Source organism: Amblyomma maculatum, chromosome 5 (assembly GCF_055883805.1).
Source record: "Amblyomma maculatum isolate TAMU_Amacu chromosome 5, ASM5588380v1, whole genome shotgun sequence".
Classification (NCBI taxonomy): Eukaryota; Metazoa; Arthropoda; class Arachnida; order Ixodida; family Ixodidae; genus Amblyomma; species Amblyomma maculatum.
Genome location: NC_139348.1, coordinates 114,595,191 through 114,614,616, shown reverse-complemented (window position 1 = coordinate 114,614,616; position 19,426 = coordinate 114,595,191). Strand labels below are relative to the sequence as shown.

The window sequence follows — 19,426 nt, the reverse complement described above, 5'->3', positions numbered from 1 at the left end:
AAACTTGGACCTGACAACAAGCAGTTTAACGATGCTGCTAAGACGGGACGGACGGGATATTGGGTGGCGCAATTGCGTCTCCTGAACGGCAGCGTTCCGCGACTTCTTTCTGCTCACCGATTGCCTCTCAGCGGGTTAGACGGTGATTGCTAACGAGAGGTGTCTCTGAATGCAACCTAAAGGTAACATAAAGTCACAGAAGACAGGAAATGATTACGGAGATGGCAATTGAACAGTTTTACCAGGGCCATGCTGTCACCTCGTGGTTGTGTTCATGGCTGTTTTTGCAGCTATTAAGAATAAAAAAAATGACATAATGCAACCTAAAGAGAAACAGCGCCCCGAAAAGATCTTGGTAGCTTATTTTAATGCCGCGTTTAGAAACAATAATAAAAAGCTACACTTACAGGATTCGAACAGTTGTTTTATTCGCTCAGTGTTCAGGTAAGTAGAGCAAATAATTGCGCCATTGAAGCAACGAGTACGGCAGGATTTAAATGCACCCTTATTTATTTTTACAATATTTCCGCTATCTGTCGCCAGGTGACGCTGCTAATAGGATCCTACCTTTAGAAATAACAGTAGCCGGGTGAATAAACCGGCGGTGGAAACTAGCAAAAAACGACTGGAAGATTGGTGGCTTAAAAGCACAGAAGTAGCATAATGTTAGTAATGTAGGAACAAAAATTTAATAAATAGAAAGATGGTTTAATTAACCAGTCTAAATCAATACTTAAGATATAGGGAGAAAAATGAGCATGATAGCTACTGCTACCACCTCGTTTCAAAGGGGACGCTCCTATATTCCATCCATCCATACCGTTGAGAGAACGGAATCTCGCTATTGGTTGCCTCGATGAGAGCTGTTGCGCTGTCGTATGTAGCAATGGAGTGTTGTATTTCGGTGCTTGATGTAACCTGACCTGCTAATGTGGGCACAAACAAGAATAAAACAAAACCTCTTTTGCATGCGACTAGCAAAAATATAAATTTAATTGCATAAATTTAAAGTAGTTGTTGATGAAGCAATTTGCTGCGATAAATCTGCGCTCAATAAACTGTTCAATAAATTGCTACAGTTCATCGCGCCACCTGCGCGCTGGCTGGCGCGGCGCCTATCAGGCTGATGTTGCCGTTTGATAGCGCGATTTAGCGCCAATGCGAAAAGACGAATGATGGTAATGCTTCCAATGTGCATTATAAAAAAACGCACCTCCATAGCCTTCATCTAAAGGAGATCGACCGCCGCCGCTGGGATCGAGCCTGGGTTGCTGGAATCTATAATCATTGGGAAAATGGTATATAGCGGCATTCAAAGCTGCTTTCTTTATTGATGAAATAACAAAAAAATTGTGGGGGTTTAAGTACCTGTTAATAGAGCGAAATATGTGAGTGTTGCAGCGAATGTTTCCGCGGGCATTTGGATTTAAGTGACACCGTCACAACGTTCGCATGCCACTGTTGTCGTTCCCCTCTAGTAACTACCGAGTTATCGGTCTTCTTCTTTCTCTTATTCTTCGTATTATTATTATCATTCTTTTTCTTCTTTTTCTACTTTTTTCCTTGAGTTCTTCTGCTTTCCTCCTCTAATTGCTGACTCAGCTCTCGGTCAATATCACGTGAAAGTTGCAAGGCAACGGTCACATGGCACGGTGCTACGGTGGCACGCCTACGGTTTGAAAACCTAGGGCAGTATAGCTTTCGCTACAAAATAAAGAAATGACCATCCTTTACAATAAGAGCTGCGGTAACTTTTGCCTGAAATGCACAGTGTGCTTGTTTATCGCTTTTAATGAAATGAGAGCGAGCAGCACTATTTAGCATTCAACATTAGCCAGAAAGGTTGAGGCGTCCACTTTCTCTTTACGTGGTCATGAGCGATTGTTTTGGTATCCTGACGCTCCAATTTGCTTACTCAAATTTAGATAGCTACTGCTTACTGCTGCTTACTGCTGCTTACTGCAGATGTCGGGCCGGTGCCGGTGTGGGGCTTAGAATGTTGTCAAATAATAAATGAGCAATCATTTGTCGTAAACATTTTATTTCTTCGATTACCTATTTACCTCAGTGCAGGAAATCTACGAGCAAATTTTCGAAAGAGTATGATAATAATGATTTTAGCTTAGGCCAGTTAAAATGGTCACAGAATCAAATAAGTGAGATACAGAAGATTCAAAATAGCGTATACGAAAATATGAAGTGAAAGTGAAGCGGAACGACCACCTAAAGTTTGTTTTAAACGTGGAAATAAATATTTCGGCTGGAAACTTGTCTTAATTTCATCTGGCCTATTTAGAGATGTGAAGAATTTGAAAAACAAATAAAAAAATATTTTGATAAAAAGAAGGGCCATAAGCAATCCGAATTTGAAGACCTTGACCAATCCCCCTTCGTGGATATGTGCCATTTACCAAAGTAAAAGAAGGTCAAGATAATTATCATGCTTCGGATCACTGCACTTCTGAAACTATTAACTGCTGCCTTTGCCAATGCAGTCACACAGCTGCTGATCCCACTTGTCCAAAGAGGGCCGATGAGCAGAATGTCGCAGACATTATTCGATGCTACAGGTGCGCGTGTAGATGCTTATGTCCCAGTAGCTAATAGACAGAGTGCATATGCAAATGTTGTCCGCATCTCATCTCGTGATGTTAAAGCAAGTTTAGCAATGTCGGTTGTTGGTGCTGCAGAGAAGTCTGTTGCTAGAGTACTTGATCGCTTAATATAATCACAAATGCTTTGAAACAAATAATTTCCGCGCATGCTGCATTGTCGTTTATAGGTACTCTAACTCTGTCCATCTGCTCTATTTTCTATAAAATATAAATAATATTCAACCTATCACCTCTTCTGCGTCCACGCCTGTGGATGCAAACGATACTGACCCAATCCCTTTTCTATCGCATGTCAGTCAAATGTTGAGATGGCCTGCCGATCTCAGAAGGGTCGTGCTCCCTCCCCTTCTAATAAATCACGTAATCCCCATCTAAATCCAAAAAAGATACACAAGGAAATACAAAACAGACAGATGTTATGAACGAGGCTGTTGCAGCCTCATTTTTAAAGCAATAGTCTTGGCGGGAATATTTGTACTACAATGGAATGGTCGCTCTATCTTATCATCTTTCGACGACTTGCAGCGCCTTATTCTTAAAATTACGAAAGATATTATCTCACTGCAAGAACATTGGCTCTCTCCCAATCGTCCTTTCACAGTTAAAAATTACCGTATCTTTAGAGCTGATCACCCACACGGCAGGGGCGAAGGCTTATCAACATTTACTTCAAAAAATCTGGTTCATCATGGTGAAGTGGTTCATAAATTTATTGGGCCTGATTATGAGAAACTTGCCATTGAGAATGTGTCCCGGTCAATATTGTAAATATCTACTTTTCAACAGGCGTCCGTAGGACAGACGGTTTAGAAGCTTTGCTTAGAATTAATTCAAATGTAGTTTTGGCTTGGGATTTCAATTTCCATCATGTCATAAGAGGTTTCAGAACAGACTTTAGTGGGCAGTTACTTTGGTCTTGGATGTCAACAAATATAACAAACAATGTTATAATAGTCACGCTTATACTTTCATAAGAACAAATTCTCATTAAGCTATTGATTTAACATAAGCTACGAATGCTATTGGAGTATCATCGCGGTCTACAATAGACTACGGTAGATAAAGTGACCACTACCCCATCACTTTTAACATTGCATGTAGTTCGATTAGGCCAACTGGCACATTGTGTAACTTTGGGAATATTACATTATTTAAAAAATTTCTTGGAGAGACCATCAGGTCCTCTGCCTCTTCTGATAAATTGAATCGCGGTCCCGAAGTATTGTCTTCAGTGTTAGACGCAACTCGACGATCACAGTTTATTGTTCAGTTTGCCATTAAACAAGACTCCTTCCAGCTGGTGGCAACTTCGCTTAAAAGAACAATGTCCAAGGCTAAGGAGGAATATAATGCGACTCTGAACACCTATTTGTCTAACCAAGTCAATCGGAAATCTCTCTATAGAAAAATGGACCAAAGAAACGTTTTCGCCCTCTTTTCATACCACCCAGTCCACTGTTTTGTCCCCATAAGATGATTTAGATAAATTGGAATCCATTGCCCAAGGTCTTGCGGCGTGCTTTCAAGCTCACACTACCTTTTCTTTAGCCCGATTGCAGTTTGGTGCAAACTTCTCTGAGGTAACCATATGGGAATTGATAACTGTAGTTATTTGCCTTCAATCGGCTGCCCCTGGTGTTGACAGAGCATCAGTTGCCATGCTGAAAATACTATTGAAAGACTTTGCCTCTGACCTATTGCAGATTTTAAATTGGTTTTTGGAAAAGGCTTGGAAAGCATCGAAAATAATGTTACTACTGAACGACCAGGGGAAGGGTTTTGATCTGGACATTATTCGGCTGATTGCTATCGCTTCAAATATATTTAGGCTTATAGAAAGGTTAGTCTGTTTGTCTCACGGGTCGTGTTCTATCCTTTTATGGCTTTTGCAAAGCACAGATTGGAGTCCGACAAGGATGTTCGATTTGGAGCGCACACGTAGATGTGGAGAGTCGTATTGAGGGATGTTCTTATTTTTACATGTCTTTCATTTCTAAACTGTTACCACATGAAATTTCACAATTTTACAATAATTTCATATAATCATTTAGCCTAACTGACATCATGTCCTATCTTATTCAGACAGGGACGTTGTGTGTTCTGAACGGGCAGAATGTGGCTCCTCGGAAGAACCTTCAAGCTGGTTGTCATATCCTGATTCTTAAGCGTCTTCCGGAATGCGGATATTAATGGTTTTGTATATCTCGAGTTCGCCGGGCTCGCTATATGAAACCCTGGGATTTGAGGCATGGACTGATTTTGCTATCTTTTCTGGCAATTTCTCCATGCAAAAAGAAAAGCAACTAGGTTATAGATCAGTGCGCTCAATCCTGGACCAATGTAGCTGAACTGTTATTTTTGCTGGCGGCAATGTTGTTCCTTATTTACTGCTCGCGCGGTAACGCTCTGTCCAATTATGCACTTTAAAAAATCTGTCCTCAAATCCTGCTGTTCTTTCGCATTGTACAGCATTCTCATAAAACTGAGCAGCTAGTAGCGCATATAAGACAGCGAGTGTTCAAGAATCTTGATAATACCAGCTGTCTTATCTGGTTTGTCGGCAGAGAGCATGCATAGCAAAATTCTCTTCCACAGTTTCTGCACTGTTACTCTCTTCTGGCTCGTGCCTCAAAATTGTAATCTGGAGTGTTTTTGATAGTGGCCTTCAAAGCAACTCCACTCAATGTGCGAACTATTTGGGCTATTTGATGCAAGTGTAATAACGAGCGCTGTCCCGCTATGCACCGTGTCAATCACCAGCGTTCATGTGTCTGGATCTACTTCAATGTTAGTGCCACTTAGTGGAGCCTATTTTGAAATACGGTAGAGATATTCGTCCTTGCAAAAAAGCATAAACGTGCCTAGACACGTCCACCTTGCAAACAATTTAAATAATAAGCCGCAATTATATTTAAACAGAGACAATACTTTCTGTATCGCTCTCTTCCACCTAAGAAAGGTGGGCACGAGTTTCAAGATATGCGTAAAAAATCCTACAAGCCCAAACCTGGTCGCCGCAGTAGTGCATCAACAGTGGAATTTCATGTCTAAAAAGGCATCTATTATAATAACATTAGAACTTGAGAAATGTAGGACAAAATATCAGCGAACTCCATTATGACGCGACCCTCTAACGCCATAATGAAGGTCAGAGACATTTTGTCCAGCATTACTGAAGTCTTATACTCTAGCAGAATAATGGAATCAACTAAAACAGTGTCTGGCGACTTTACCAAAGACAAAATAAAAATGTCACACTTTATTAAAGAAAACATGCTTTCATGGTAAAATCAATTTGACAGTCATTCTTTCGCTTAGTGGGGGCCAGATTAGTGCGAATCTCAGTTTCCTTGCCAAAATTTCAACATGACCGCAAGGTAGTCATTTAATTTACTGTATTGTTTGTAATCGTTAGCCTTTACTGAATCTTGATATCAGCACATTTGTGCAGGTTTCACCTTACAGCTGCACTTGCTGCTCTCTGGCTAAATATTCATCGTGCATTGCCTTTCTAGCCTTTTCAGCAAGTTGATCATGCACAACGCACTCATGCTTGTGTTCCAATGCGTAATAACTGTCGCTGGGGCACAACTTAGGGAGCTCAGTATCGCATTGAGAACCTGTTTCCGATTCATCGATGCCTTCTGCCCAAAGCATGCAATATGGTTTTTCTGAAAAAAAAAAACATGAAACAGATTTTTCAAACAAGGAGTATGTCATACTGAACAACTCTCGCCACTTCATTTAGTTGCAGGTCACCAAACTAATTATAATTGCCTCAGTGTGGGATTGATTACTCTGGGGGTAAATGGTTATTGCAAACGTTTCTTAAAGATAGGTGGCAATTATTTTTTGCAACAAAAATGAATTGTGACAACGTTCCGTCAATATTCTAAACCGAAATGTACATCAGGGGTTTTCATGTACTGCCATTTAACTCTATGTGTGCTAATATCCTTGTTGAAGAGGTAACAGAGATGTGGTGCCAAAGACAGCTTCTATCACAGGTATTGCCTTACGCCGCCTTTTGGTGTTATCAGTACTGACAATTTTTTTTCTATGCGATAATGAATTACTAGCATCTAATGTTTGTTGGGTATGTATTAACGACATGTTTTAATACCTACTAAAATTAATAATTCTCGACTACTCAGACACCTCAATGCTGTTCTACAAGAATTCATTGGTAGTTTCTGCGGTAGTGATGCATTAGAAGTACAATATCTATTAGAAGTAGCGGATTAGTATGCCATATCGTAAAGCATCTAGGCTTGTTGAATGGAAATGAATAGAGGTACAATGAAATTTATTTCATCTTATGGCGGACAAAAGCTCAAAGTCGAATGCTCATTAGGGCTAATAATTACCAAAGTCCTCTTATACCACGACAAAGCAGCGGTCATCTTTCTGTCACACACATGGCAGTGAAATAGGGCTGAAATAACAAACGGACGTAGCAGGAACAAGCTCGCAATGTTTGTCTAAGTATTTGTGATTGGCAGGAAAAAATGCGCAAGAGTCAAAACACAACTGTTTCCTCAATAGCACTCCTTAAACGGTTACTTGTAAAAGGATGAAGTTAAATGCAGACACAGAACGAGCAAAATATCTAAGCTCAGGTAAAATAAATTCGTTTTTTCGCGTTTTATTTCAGGCATCGCTTCTTTATGAGAGTTGTATCCGGCGCAGACTAGAGAATTGTGCAGCACTTCTCGCAGCATGTGCAAAATCCGCCATGACTGGTGTTCTAGCTTGTAACGGATTAAAGCTGTGTCAGAAGAAAAGTACGAAGTATGTTTAGAGTATGGTAACATTGGTATCAGAGCATCTTGATAGCTTAGGCATTAACTATAATTAATAAAAGCACCTTACACCCTTAGAACGAGAAGCGTATCATTCGGACAGGCAGTCTGCAGGACATCAGACTAACCTACTCTTCGTTCTAAAATATCTTCTGCATAGTTTCTACCTTGTAAGAGTTCGATATATTATTTTTACGGCTTTATTTCGCCAAATATACAATCAATTTTGCAACGTTTCGGTGACTGCGAGGTATGCAAATGCTAACGGACACTCTTCTAGAAACAGTAACATTCACATCATAGGGGATTTATACAATTAACAGTATCCCCATTACATCAGTAGACTCCTATAAATATCTCGGCATCCACTTGAGCAAAGATTTAATCTGGTCGCAACACGTTCACCATATAACTAATTCAGCTAACCAAATTTTAGGGTACTTACGCCGTAACCTTGCCTTAGCACCCCGTTCAATAAAACTGCTTGCTTACTTAACATTTGTAGGGTCGAAATCAGGAGTTTGAATTTGTACGATCCTTCTTTCACATTATTGAACCTCTTCTTTTCGTACGAACGTCTTTTATTGAAACTAGAATCTGTCCACAATCACGCTGAAAGATTTATTTGTTCCGACTATCTCGGCTTAATCTTCCTTCACTGGCCTGTCGTCGCAAGATCGCTCGTCACAACTGATTACTGAAAAAGACTGCAAAACTTTGTTTCTTAAACATGCGATAAAAGACGACGTGCTCCTTAAATCTGTGCCGTCAGTGTAGTAGATTGCCCGCGAATTGATGAAAACAGCCGCATGCCTGCCGGCAAAAGCGAGCCGCCAAAATGGACCACTAGTCCAGAAGTTCTGAAAAATATTCGACTAACAAAACAACTGATCAGGCTGTCATTCAGGATCATATAGGATACGCATATGCCTAGTCATTTGTCCATGACTGTACATATATGTCCTTCAAACGAATACCTATTGTGACATTGTCTCCTATTTGATGAACATATATATGCTACAGCATCGAGAAAAGTTATGCCACCACGTGGAATGCTGAACGACAGACCGTTGCCTCGCCATCTTTTTTCAAGTGTAACGAAAACGGGCTGCAAATGGATGTGCGTTGGTGATTACTATATATTGACGCGGACACGTGTGTTTCTTGTCATGAACTGTGTGGTTAGAAAGATACGAGGACAAAGAACACACAAGAGCAAGTGTGTTCTCTGTCCTCGTCTCTGCGGCGCCGTTTATGTCAAGTATGTCTAAACAGTTCGTCCAGTTGTTCTCGCTGCTTGTGTTTCGGCATGTTTCAGAGCATGATTTATAGATCTTCACCAATTTTAAAATCAGTGGGTTCAATATACAAAAATATCTTTGTAGGAAGAAATGCTCAGCCACTGACGACACTGCACACTGATGAACGCCTCTAATTAATACCTGATGAGCTAAATTAAAATATTTATTAAAACGCAGTTGGGTGGTTACATCTATAGGGAAGGTCAGAAATACGGCCAATACCATACGAAATTACAGGTTTTCCCACTCACTTTAATCCTAGTGCCAGCGGAAATAATCTGAGCGCCAACTGATATAATCTGCGCACCGTATAATTTAATTCGATTGCCAAGCATTTAATCAAGGTGCACATGTGTTTAATCCAAGTGCCGCCTCTAATAATGGCAGCGCCAACCAATTTATTCCGAGTGCCAAGGCAATTATTGCACGCTCCAGCAAATTTAATCCCGGTGCCAACCAGTTTAATCCACATGTGGAAAATGAATGTGGTAGAGGGCTCCAAAGCACAAAACAACAATTTCAAAAATAAATCGAAATTGAGTACGCTGTGCAAACCATCCGACAAGTAGACGCAGCGGCAACTTATAGGATGGCTTTCATCAATTTTATGACAGGCATTGCCTTGATGCAAGTGTTTTAAAAAGCCGTTTAAAACGCATAATCTCCGCACTGAAATACTGCACGGTCCTAGCGCTGTGGTGTACTGGCTCTATATTCCAAGAGAACAAATTAGCCTACAAATGTACGCGCTGCTGACTACAGATATATACAGTATTAAAATGTCTTCGATGAAAGACAATGATTTTATTACACACTTAAAAAAGTTTTCATAAACCGTATCTAATTTAGCTATATGTAATTTCATCAGCCAAACGTTAAACATCCAATGCCAAAAAGTTACAAAGCAGACGACAAGATTTGCCCCTCCGTTTACTCGGTGCCGAATTGTCGTCTGTTTTTGCGCCATGTAAGAAGAATTTAGGACAGCAAAGACTCGTGAATTCACTATTAGAAATAGCTGTACATTTTTTTTTGTAAAATATAGGAATGTTTTCTCAAGAGCATAAAAAAAACTTTGCTTGAAACGCTCAAGACAAGAGATTTCAAAGTGGGTGGCAATCTTGGCGCCTCCGTTGTGTGTACCGCATTGTAGTCTGCATTTGCACGACGGAGTAGAGCCGGACGGTGGTGGCGCGTACTCGTATACTACATATAAGCAGGTGGTAGTCTGCGTATTTTCATTGATTGCACATGAAATTTAGCGCCCCATATTTTCTTCCATGGAAGCTTCCGATGAGCAGTGCTCAGACATCCTAATCGGGCACCGAAAACAGGGACCGCCGTCCAAGCCTCCAGGTGCACCACGAAGAAAGAGCAGCAAACTCTCCGAGCACGACAGGGCCAGAATTCGCAAAGTGTCGAGGCATGGAAAAGATGTGAAAAAATTGGCTCACACGCTGGGCATCAAGTTAAAAACTGCGAGATCCATAGCAGCGAGCGATAGAGAAGAGTTGAAGAAAGGCAGAACATCGAAGAAATTCGGAAATGAGGTAATAAAGGCTCTAAAGAATATTGTGGATATCAACCCTGCTTTCACGTTAAAGCAAATAAAGCAAGCGGTGGAAGAAGAATTTCCAGGAATCGCCATCAGCACAAGTAGCATTGATCGTCTACGGGATTGCGCACGGTTACTCAATGAAACTGGTGACTCAGAGGTCGATTGACCGCAACAGAGACGACGTGAAACGCAGCCGCACTACGTACGCGCAATGACTGCAGTGTGACGGACCTCGCCTGTGCAGGTTTTACGTCGATGAGACTAACTATACCATATGATGTTCAAGGAGCTTCGGTCGTGCAGTTAAAGGACAGCCTGCGGTGCAGACGAAGACTGGCACCAAAGGATCAAACCTAAGCATTATAGCCTGCATGTGAGCAAATGGTGTCACACATTAGACGGCCGCCGGCAAAGTTCACTGGGTCGTGTTCAATGGATTTTTGAGCGACATATCAGCCCGTGTCGAAAGTGAAGAACCTGATTCTGAAGCGGTTTTTATTTTTGACAACGCTCCATCTCACAGTCATGCGGAACAGGCAAGCCTGGCCAGTCAGATGAACTCGATCAAGTGGCTGCTTCCTTACAGCCCGTTTTTCAACCTTCTAGAGGGAGTGTTTTCGGAGTTCAAGTCGGAAGTCATACCTTTCCTCAGTGAGCCGATGGACATGGTGCTAATCATTCCTCTCAGAATGACTAAAAAGGACCGTCGGCGCAGTTTGTTCCTCAACCCTGCCCGACATTCTATGCCGCAAATACAAAGTCGACCGCCATAAATGGTCTTTTATACGGGCAGCTTTGCATGAAGACGATATGTACAAAGTGCTGTGTTACACTTAGACCTGCCTAATGTCTCCCAGAAAATAAAAAAAACATTTCACAGTCGGCTACGTCTGTGCTTGTACGTGCCTATGGTTTTTTGCAACCTAAGCCGCAAGGATTGCCGCCAAGGTAGAATAAGTACTGCTGCTAACTTTAGAGCAGCAGTACTCTAGAGTTAGAAAGGGGCTCGACAGTGTACCTCGTGATAGTTTTCGTTGTGCAGTGTCACATAAGAAAAAGTTCACCACCTGCAGAAAGAATGTGGTCTACCGCGTTCCGCTGAATTGTGGCCGGTGCTACTACGGGCAGACAGGCAGATGTCTAAATGTGCGCCTGACGGAGCACTCTAATTCTCTGGGAGGGAAGGCGAGTTCCAATCTTGCGCTACATGTGCTATCCCGAGAGTGTAAGTCGAAGCATGACCCGTCCCTTTGTGCGCCTGACTTCAATAATACGGGTGTAGTTTACAGCAATGGTAATCAACTCTGCAGGGAGTTGGTTGAAGCATTTTACATTGCTAAAGCCGAGGACAAGTGTGTGGCTAAGGCGTCGGTTAGCCTTCATTGTAAGGAATTTGATCTATTAGAAAAGTCGTTAGTTAGGCCTTGACTATGAATTGGCTTTGAATTTTCTTCTTCATCTTCTTCCTAATGTCTTGCCATTCCACCGGTTGGGTTGTGCGCGAGCTTTTCGGAAGGAGTCTTCGTTGTTTTCTTCCAATCAATAAACATTTAGTTGGTAGTCCAGCCTTGTCCTGTCCTCCTCTTTGCTGTGTCTCGTCTTTTGGCTGGTTAAGTATGAACCCATACCAACGTGCCCAGTCGTTAACCTTGTTGAATTTCATTACTGCTGCTAAGGAGGCCATAGTTAGAGGCTAGTAGCTATTCCTGGCCTAGGTTGTAAGCAGCGCTCTACATAGTTGCATTCACTCTACCATGTGGCGGCCAGACTGAATCAAAGCACGCTCTCTCTTTCCGAGGTAGTGGCCGTGTAAAGTTGAAAAAGCGGGGAAATGAGGCAACGTTTCTCTGCCTCTAATTCTTCACGCCTGAGCCAACTGTGTTTACAATAACCCTTCTTTTCTACTAGTGGTGTTAAATGATGATTAGAAATAAAAATAAATTTCTGCATCGGTTGCAATTTTATAAAACCAGCCGGCTGTTGTGTGAAGGTCCCACTTGCCATCAGCATGCACATTCAGTACATATGACAAACTGTGATAAACAGTGCTTAACCAGCCAGTTAGAAGATGACAGTCATATATATTCACTTGGCATGCGTCTAAGTGGAAAGCTGCAAGAGACGTGTCACAGACCGCATTTTTCAGCTGCGCGTGGTTCTTGGTTGTTGCAAGATATAAGAACAAAGCGATAGACTGCATGCGGATGTTGCGCTTACTTGTCGCATGTCTGGAATGTGATCTCAATTTCTATTTATTTCTGTAATTCATATTCCGTGCTTTAGAGCACTCCAAAACAATAATTTTCTACATGTGGATTAAATTGGTTGCCGCCTGGATGAAATCCGTTTGGTGCTTGCACTAATTGCGTTAGCACTCGGATTAAATTGGTTGGCGCTTGCATAAAATGTGCTGGCGCCATGATTAAATTCTTGGCACTCGAATTAAAGTGTACGGCGCTTGAATTATATCAGTCGGCGCTCAGACTATTTTCGCTGGCGCTAGGAATAAATTCAGAGGGAAATCCTGTAGTTATTGAAAAGGAAGAAAACACGATTTCTACAGCGCTCCAGCTGCCAGGAAATCCGTCGCTTCTTTTTGTGCGAAACCAAGTGACTGCAGAGATGCAAAGCAAACTCAGTGTATGGTTATGGCGTAAACAGTGGCAACGGCGGTCAGTTGTAATGGCAAAAAATATCAAGCCAGGTCAGGTGCATACATCCTTTTCCCCTCGCAGATTCTGCAAGCCAAATACCAGCTGCATGGTGTCTATACTGAAGAGGGACAGTGGCAAGTGAAGTGCACGGCAGGTCACAGTAGAGCAGGCAATTCAAAGTTTGCACATTTGCCTTTGCATCACGCTATCTGGGGCGGACGTCGCTTCACTATTGAGCTTCCTTCGCGTCTCTCTTGCTCATAAGCGGTTTCTTATAGAAAAATAACGAATTTTCTCGCGGAGCACTATTTCAACACATGATTGTCTTTGTTTTACACATTGGTATGGTGGTTGAACACTCGATGCGTTTGGTCAAACTGGCAGTGCAGCTGGCGCTACCTGAATGGAGCCTGAGGGTGCCAATTTTAACCAGTTGAGCACTCAAGCCACTGTGCCGCAGCCGCGTTCCTCACCTAAATACAAGTTCACAATTTAGGCGTAATCATCATTTTACACACACAGAAATCTTGTATTTTATGCGCAATTAGTTTAATGTCATACCTTCATTCAGAACTATTAAACTGCACGTGGGCGCACATAGGGTTGTTCACACATAATCGATATTCAGTGAAACGCCGAGCATTTTTCCTCAGCGAAGGGAGTAGATGGAGCCTGTAATCCAATAATAAATGTTAAAAAAGAGCAAATGCGTACTCACCATCGGTGTCCGCACTAACTTTAACAATAATGCAATGTGCGCTGGCAAAGAGCACTTCATACTCAGGCTTTAAGAAGAAAGACAATTTTTCTAAAAACAAATAAAAACATTTTTTTTTTTCAGTTTGAGATATTGGTGCACATTCGTTCTCATTAACTTGATAATTGCTATACATTTCTTGTAAATAAGTTCATGCGTGGATAATATTGCGATCAAATAAATAATTTATATTGTAACGTTTCGGGCAATTTAATTAATGTTTTCGTAACTGATTACCAATTACCCCTTAATTATGTGCCCCAAAAGGCTGCAGGGGTGAAGCGTCTTTCTTTAACAATGTGTGTGTGTTAATGGTAAGCTGCACGATGCTGCACATGGCTACGTGGAATATGGTGCTCTCCGCGGCTTTCGTACTTGTCGATTCTGCTGGCATCTTTTGTAGTTCCTCTATTTCAGGCCAAACGGTGGTCTACTGGACAACGTCAGAAGCTCTAAAGATGAATTCAGCTAGCTTGGCTGTGTTTCAAAACGAGTTTGCTATTTTTCGAAAATGAACCTACTTCACGATGTTACATTTTCTATGTCCACCTTGCAGTACCTCATCACAGCGCCGACAACAAAGTACGGCGCTCAGAGGATGTTTGCTTTCGTTTCATTCATAGGATTTAACGACCATTAGTAACTCAAGCTATGAGAGAGAGAGAGAAAGCACTTTATTTGCACCCGTCAAAGAGCATGCACTGACGTAGAAAATCACACAGATGCCCTGATTTCTCCCTCCATCTAAAAGTGGCCGCCGCAGCCTGGATTTGATCCCGCGTCCTTGCGTTTAACAGTCCAGTACCTTAACCACTGATCTACAGCAGCTTATCATACAGGATATGGAAATTGGCCCGAAAGTTTTGGCGACTATGGGAGCTGGTGCGCAAGATCTGCGTAAAGTATAATACCACCTGATTATCCAGCTACCAGATGTGGAGATGGTCGTTGTAACAACTGGTCTACTGACGAGGTAACGTTGCAAAATGAATACAACTTCGAAAATTGATGCTACTGAAAATTAAGCGGAGCAAAGAATGCTGAGGGCAGGCATGGTAATTTAGGTTTCTTTTAGTGAAATTGACTTATCGAATTACATTCGAGATTGAGTAATTCCAACTGTAATTAGTTAGTTAACCTTTTAGCATTTGCACGACCAATATATTATTGAAGAACTTAAAAAATAAATCTCGTACAGTTTTGACGTCAAACTCGCTGTTTATCACGGACATAATTCAAATCCGGGACGCAGTACACATTGCATTTAGCTATGTGGTTGCCATTTATTTACACCGGGTAATACCAAGACATAGTGCAAAACGCTCTAGCACAGCCGGCCTGAAATGGATGCACATCCCTCCAAGTCATACATTTCTTCGTTTGTTTCAATAGCTACGCCACTTATACTACAACCTGTTGCTACAGGAACTAAACACATAATCCTCTCTTGAAATGACACGTTTGTCTCCCTACGTGTATCAGCATATCATTTTAGTAACAGCTTTCACCCGACAGCTTTAGATGAAATAATCACATCATCATCATCACATTACTTTAATACCTTAAAGACCCTCATTAGAGGGTATTACATAAGGGGTGGGGCGCACAGAAATGAAAAACAGAATTGTTAACATATATGAGTAAGTAAGTTATAAAAATACAAGATTTTCACTGCGCAAGTACACGTGTGATTTGTTCAAGAAATAAAGATAAATATAATATATTTCGCCACATTTATTCTCCCGAATGCTCCATTTCTGTTTAGCCTCTACTACGTGTCAATACTTGTGTCAAATGTACATACATGCCGTAAGAGGAGTTTTTGATAGTGCCATTTGCGATGGCAGTGCTATAAGAAAATAGATGAATGCTCGTCGAATCCGCAGTACATATGGAGGCGCCAATCTAGTTGTTGGGGCTTTCTACAATTTATTTATGAAGTCAAATTAATTCCCGCTCTGGCGGAGCGGCATTTCTGTATAGTTTATAAAATCCCAAACCGAGCAGCTGCGGTTACATCACGCGTCCGTCATACGATAATGTGGGTCACAATTCTTAGGCAGACCAACGTTATCACTTCTCTGGAAGGCTGTATATTGATCCGTTTTTGGCTACCTCTGGTGGCACTAGATCATCCAAGAGTTCGATAGCACTCGACGACTTTGAAGGTATTTCCTTAATGGGGATGCCAGTCAAAAGGGTCAACATTTTGACTGATGCATCAATTTCGATAACATTTTTAATGACGGTTCGCTTCCTCTTATTCGAACATATTGTAAGTTTCAGCACCCGAGAGTAAATCGAAAACGTTGAACTGTCATATTTAGTAATTATGTGTGTCAGCTAGAAAAACTATCATATAAAAAATCATGCAGATGAAATAACCATTTGTGCTTAGATTACTTCCGGTAGTTTATTGTGCATGATAAGGTCAATAGCTGGTTTTATACATTTTTGTAAATATCTGAGCACTTTAAACACGAACTTCATTTTGAAGCGAAAACTTCACTGGGCCAGCTAAAGCGCATTTCCTACACGGTGCGGTGTTACCTTAAGCACACCTTCAACCACGTGGCTAGAAGCGCGCGACCTGCTCGCCTACCGTTTCTCTCTCCGAGTCTCGTGCACGGAAACGCCGCGCTCCATTCTGCTGCTGCTTCGCTTCTATATCACAAACCTGCTTCTTAGTCTGCACACACCTGACAAACTGTACACAATGCCAGTGTAACTGTAACTGTACCTGTACAGTTACATTGCCTAATCGTAACTGTACACATTGCCAGTGCCCGGCCGGGGTGGCGCAGTGGTTTCGGCGCTCGACTACTATTCCCAAGGAACCGGTATCGAATCCCATCCGCGGCGGCCGCTTTTCAGTGGAGGCGCAAAGCAAGGCGCCCGTGTGCTGTGCGATGTCAGTGTACGTTAATGAACACCAGGTGGTCGAAATTTCCGGAATCGTCCAATACAGCGTCTCTCATAGCCTAAGTCTCTTTGGGACGTTAAACCCCACAAACCAAACCAACCAACATTGCCAGTCTTCGCAGAGCGCTCTCCATAACGTCATCACTTACCTATAAACCTCTCTGCGCATGCGTGGTGGTCTTCAGCTGCTGCGCCACAGCGGGGATTTAAGCGCTGGGGAGCCGGTTGATTGCGATGGTGTATATATACGCTGAGAATTGCGGCGAGTCCATAGTGCTTACCACAGGTGAGGCAAGATGCCTCACCTGTGGTAAGCACTATCATATCTATTCATACTCACCTGTGGTAAGCACTATCATATCTATTCATACTGCCGACCTCGCTCTCTGTGATAAAGCGGCACGGAGTTGAAACGAAGATGAGAAAGCAAAACGAGCGATGGAAACGCCTTAGGACAGAGAAAGGACATACAATGCTACGACATAAGAAAGCGGAAAAAAGGTGCAAGATGGAAAAGAGAGGATCAATTTGGTCTAATGCATGACTACTATTGCTTTCGGTTTTGATATCCTGGCTTAGCTGAGTTAAGCCACTGCCAATGTTTCTTGCTCTCATGACGTGTCACATATCTGTACATTTTTTAGGGCTATAGACTTTCTAGGCTTATGGAACAAAATTCTGTGCGCGAGTAGTGCACGGCATGTGCGTGGGATCTGCACGCTGAAGCGTCATTTGCCAATCGTCCTGGTGACGTCATCAGAAAAATAAAGGTTTGCTCTCCACTGGCAATCGAACCTCCATCGATTGGATCTTCAGCCGAACTCTTTAACCAACTGCGCCACACCCGGGGTCGTGAAAAGCACGTTAAAATTTTACTTGTCAACCATGAGGAAGATAGTTAAAAAAAGCAATGCGTCCGCCGGGAATCGAAGAGCCATCCCTTGCATCCCCAGCCAAGAGCTTTAACGAACTGCGCCACGCCCGGTGTCGGGAAATGCACATCATAATTCTCATTGTCTACCGTAAAGGTGATAATAGCGATCACAAAGACGTTGAAATTAGTGATAATGACAATGACGACATTAGCAATCATAAGAAGGATGCATTTAGTTAATAGTTATGAGAGCAAAGGTTATGCATCATGTTCACCAGTAACGCTAAGGCTTTCGTTTTTCTGCTAGGTAGATTCCACAGTGCTCACGGAATATTATAATGTTTCTTTGGTCCCATCTTCTGGGTTTAGAATCATCGAGGTGATGCCTTTTTATGTTGGGTGTAATGCTGTGCATCTTGGAAGCTTTTTTTAAGGACATTTTTTAATCCCGCTCTACTACAACGCGTGGACCCGTCATTCACGGGTAGGTGCAAATTCTGCGGGTAGCATGCTGACCTATACCACATGGTCTGGACCTGCCAGCAAATTACAAAAATAAAAGTTATAAAACAGCCAACTAAGGCAGGCAGCTATCTGGTGTCCTGGTTCGGATAGCTGAGGCAGCGGCGGCGGCCAGTGGTGTCCCGGAATAGGATCTGCCACTCAGCTCCACAACCATAGGCACCTCGCTTCCAACATTATTTCATTGTAAATAAATGTTTGCTCCTCCTCCTCCTCTGCAGCCGCCCTTCATTCAACCTTATCAAAGTGATAGTATTGCATGAAATGACCTGACCTTGGGCTTTGTTTTTTGGCTCGGTACCGCGAGACGTGGCCTCACCATTTTCTTTGTCGAGCAAGATGCACCAAGAGGCATCTCGAATGATTCGAGCCCATCAAAGTTTCTTTCAGTTCAAGGCTAGAGTCTTCGTTGCCTGCCTACGTTATTGTCATTGCCGCGCGTCAATAGCTCCCTTCGCCTCCTCCTTCTCCTTAAGAGTGTTTTTGGAACCCTGTTCTATGGCCTTGCAAATTATTTCTGCTTGGGCTTGTTTATTTGATTTTCTTTCTTTTACTTGAATGCAGTACATTTACTCAGCAAGTGAGAAACTCCTGAAGTTTTCAAACTTAATGTCATTGGCGTAGCTGAATTATTTTGTTCTTCTGATCATACGAACATCTCGTGGCTGCCAAGTTGCACTGTTTAAGCTTGGGACTGATATTATAGTAGGGAGCTGAAATCCCGCATGTTCTTAGCCATTATCTCGTCCATGTATATGGCGTAGAAAAAATGAAACATTTCAGAGATTGTAATGGCAAACAAATCTTTTCGTGAATTGCAACATCATTTGCATCGCTAGTGAGGGTATATTGCATATTGGGGACACTTAAAAAAATTAGCGAGTATGAGAACTACTGGAATCCTCATCAACTACAGGCCTCTATGTAATATAGGTATGATTCACTTTTCAGCATATCTCAGGGTTACCTGAAATTACACCTTAGGTTGATACACTGCAGCGGCCAGAGTATGTATAAGGTGTTGAAGAATCTGCACTCTACCAAAAACAAAAGGAATTACTCATGAAGCTCTCCCAGGATTTGTTGAAAAGCCCTGGTGATTCATTCTGGTGTAATTCCTAACATACAGGACGCATTCCGTCAGTAACGGCTAGGAATAGTGACTGAATTTCAAAGCTGTCAAATTACACTGCTTATTTTGTTCCGAATGTCAACTAACAAAATATATCAGGTATGAAAAAATAATGTTAATTGCTCTTAAATGCGGACTTACTTGCGGCTCATCATTTGCATATATTTGGTGTCTCTTGACCTAAATACTAATTCCTTGCTTTTACCTCTAATGTATCAATCTTCTTAAATCTTCTTCTTAAAGACATACGCTATCGCGTTATCCAGATACCTGTCGTAGCTATGAACGA

At 42.0% G+C, this 19,426-nt stretch overlaps 1 protein-coding gene across 2 annotated transcripts in view; it reads right to left on the bottom strand.

Moving 5' to 3' along the window:
• Window positions 1-19,426, bottom strand: part of LOC146189263 (uncharacterized) — an 88,999-nt gene that overhangs the window by 1,773 nt on the left and 67,800 nt on the right. The window contains exons 9-10 of one of the 2 annotated variants that reach the window (XM_084603235.1): window positions 13,649-13,738; window positions 5,868-6,286 (exon numbers count right to left, since the gene is read on the bottom strand). In XM_084603235.1, the coding sequence (XP_084459361.1) occupies window positions 6,075-6,286; window positions 13,649-13,738 (302 nt within the window). In that variant the 3' untranslated portion in view covers window positions 5,868-6,074. Of the gene's footprint in view, window positions 1-5,867; window positions 6,287-13,648; window positions 13,739-19,426 lie in introns of those variants that run through there. The other variant, XM_084603236.1, reaches the window with a different exon arrangement.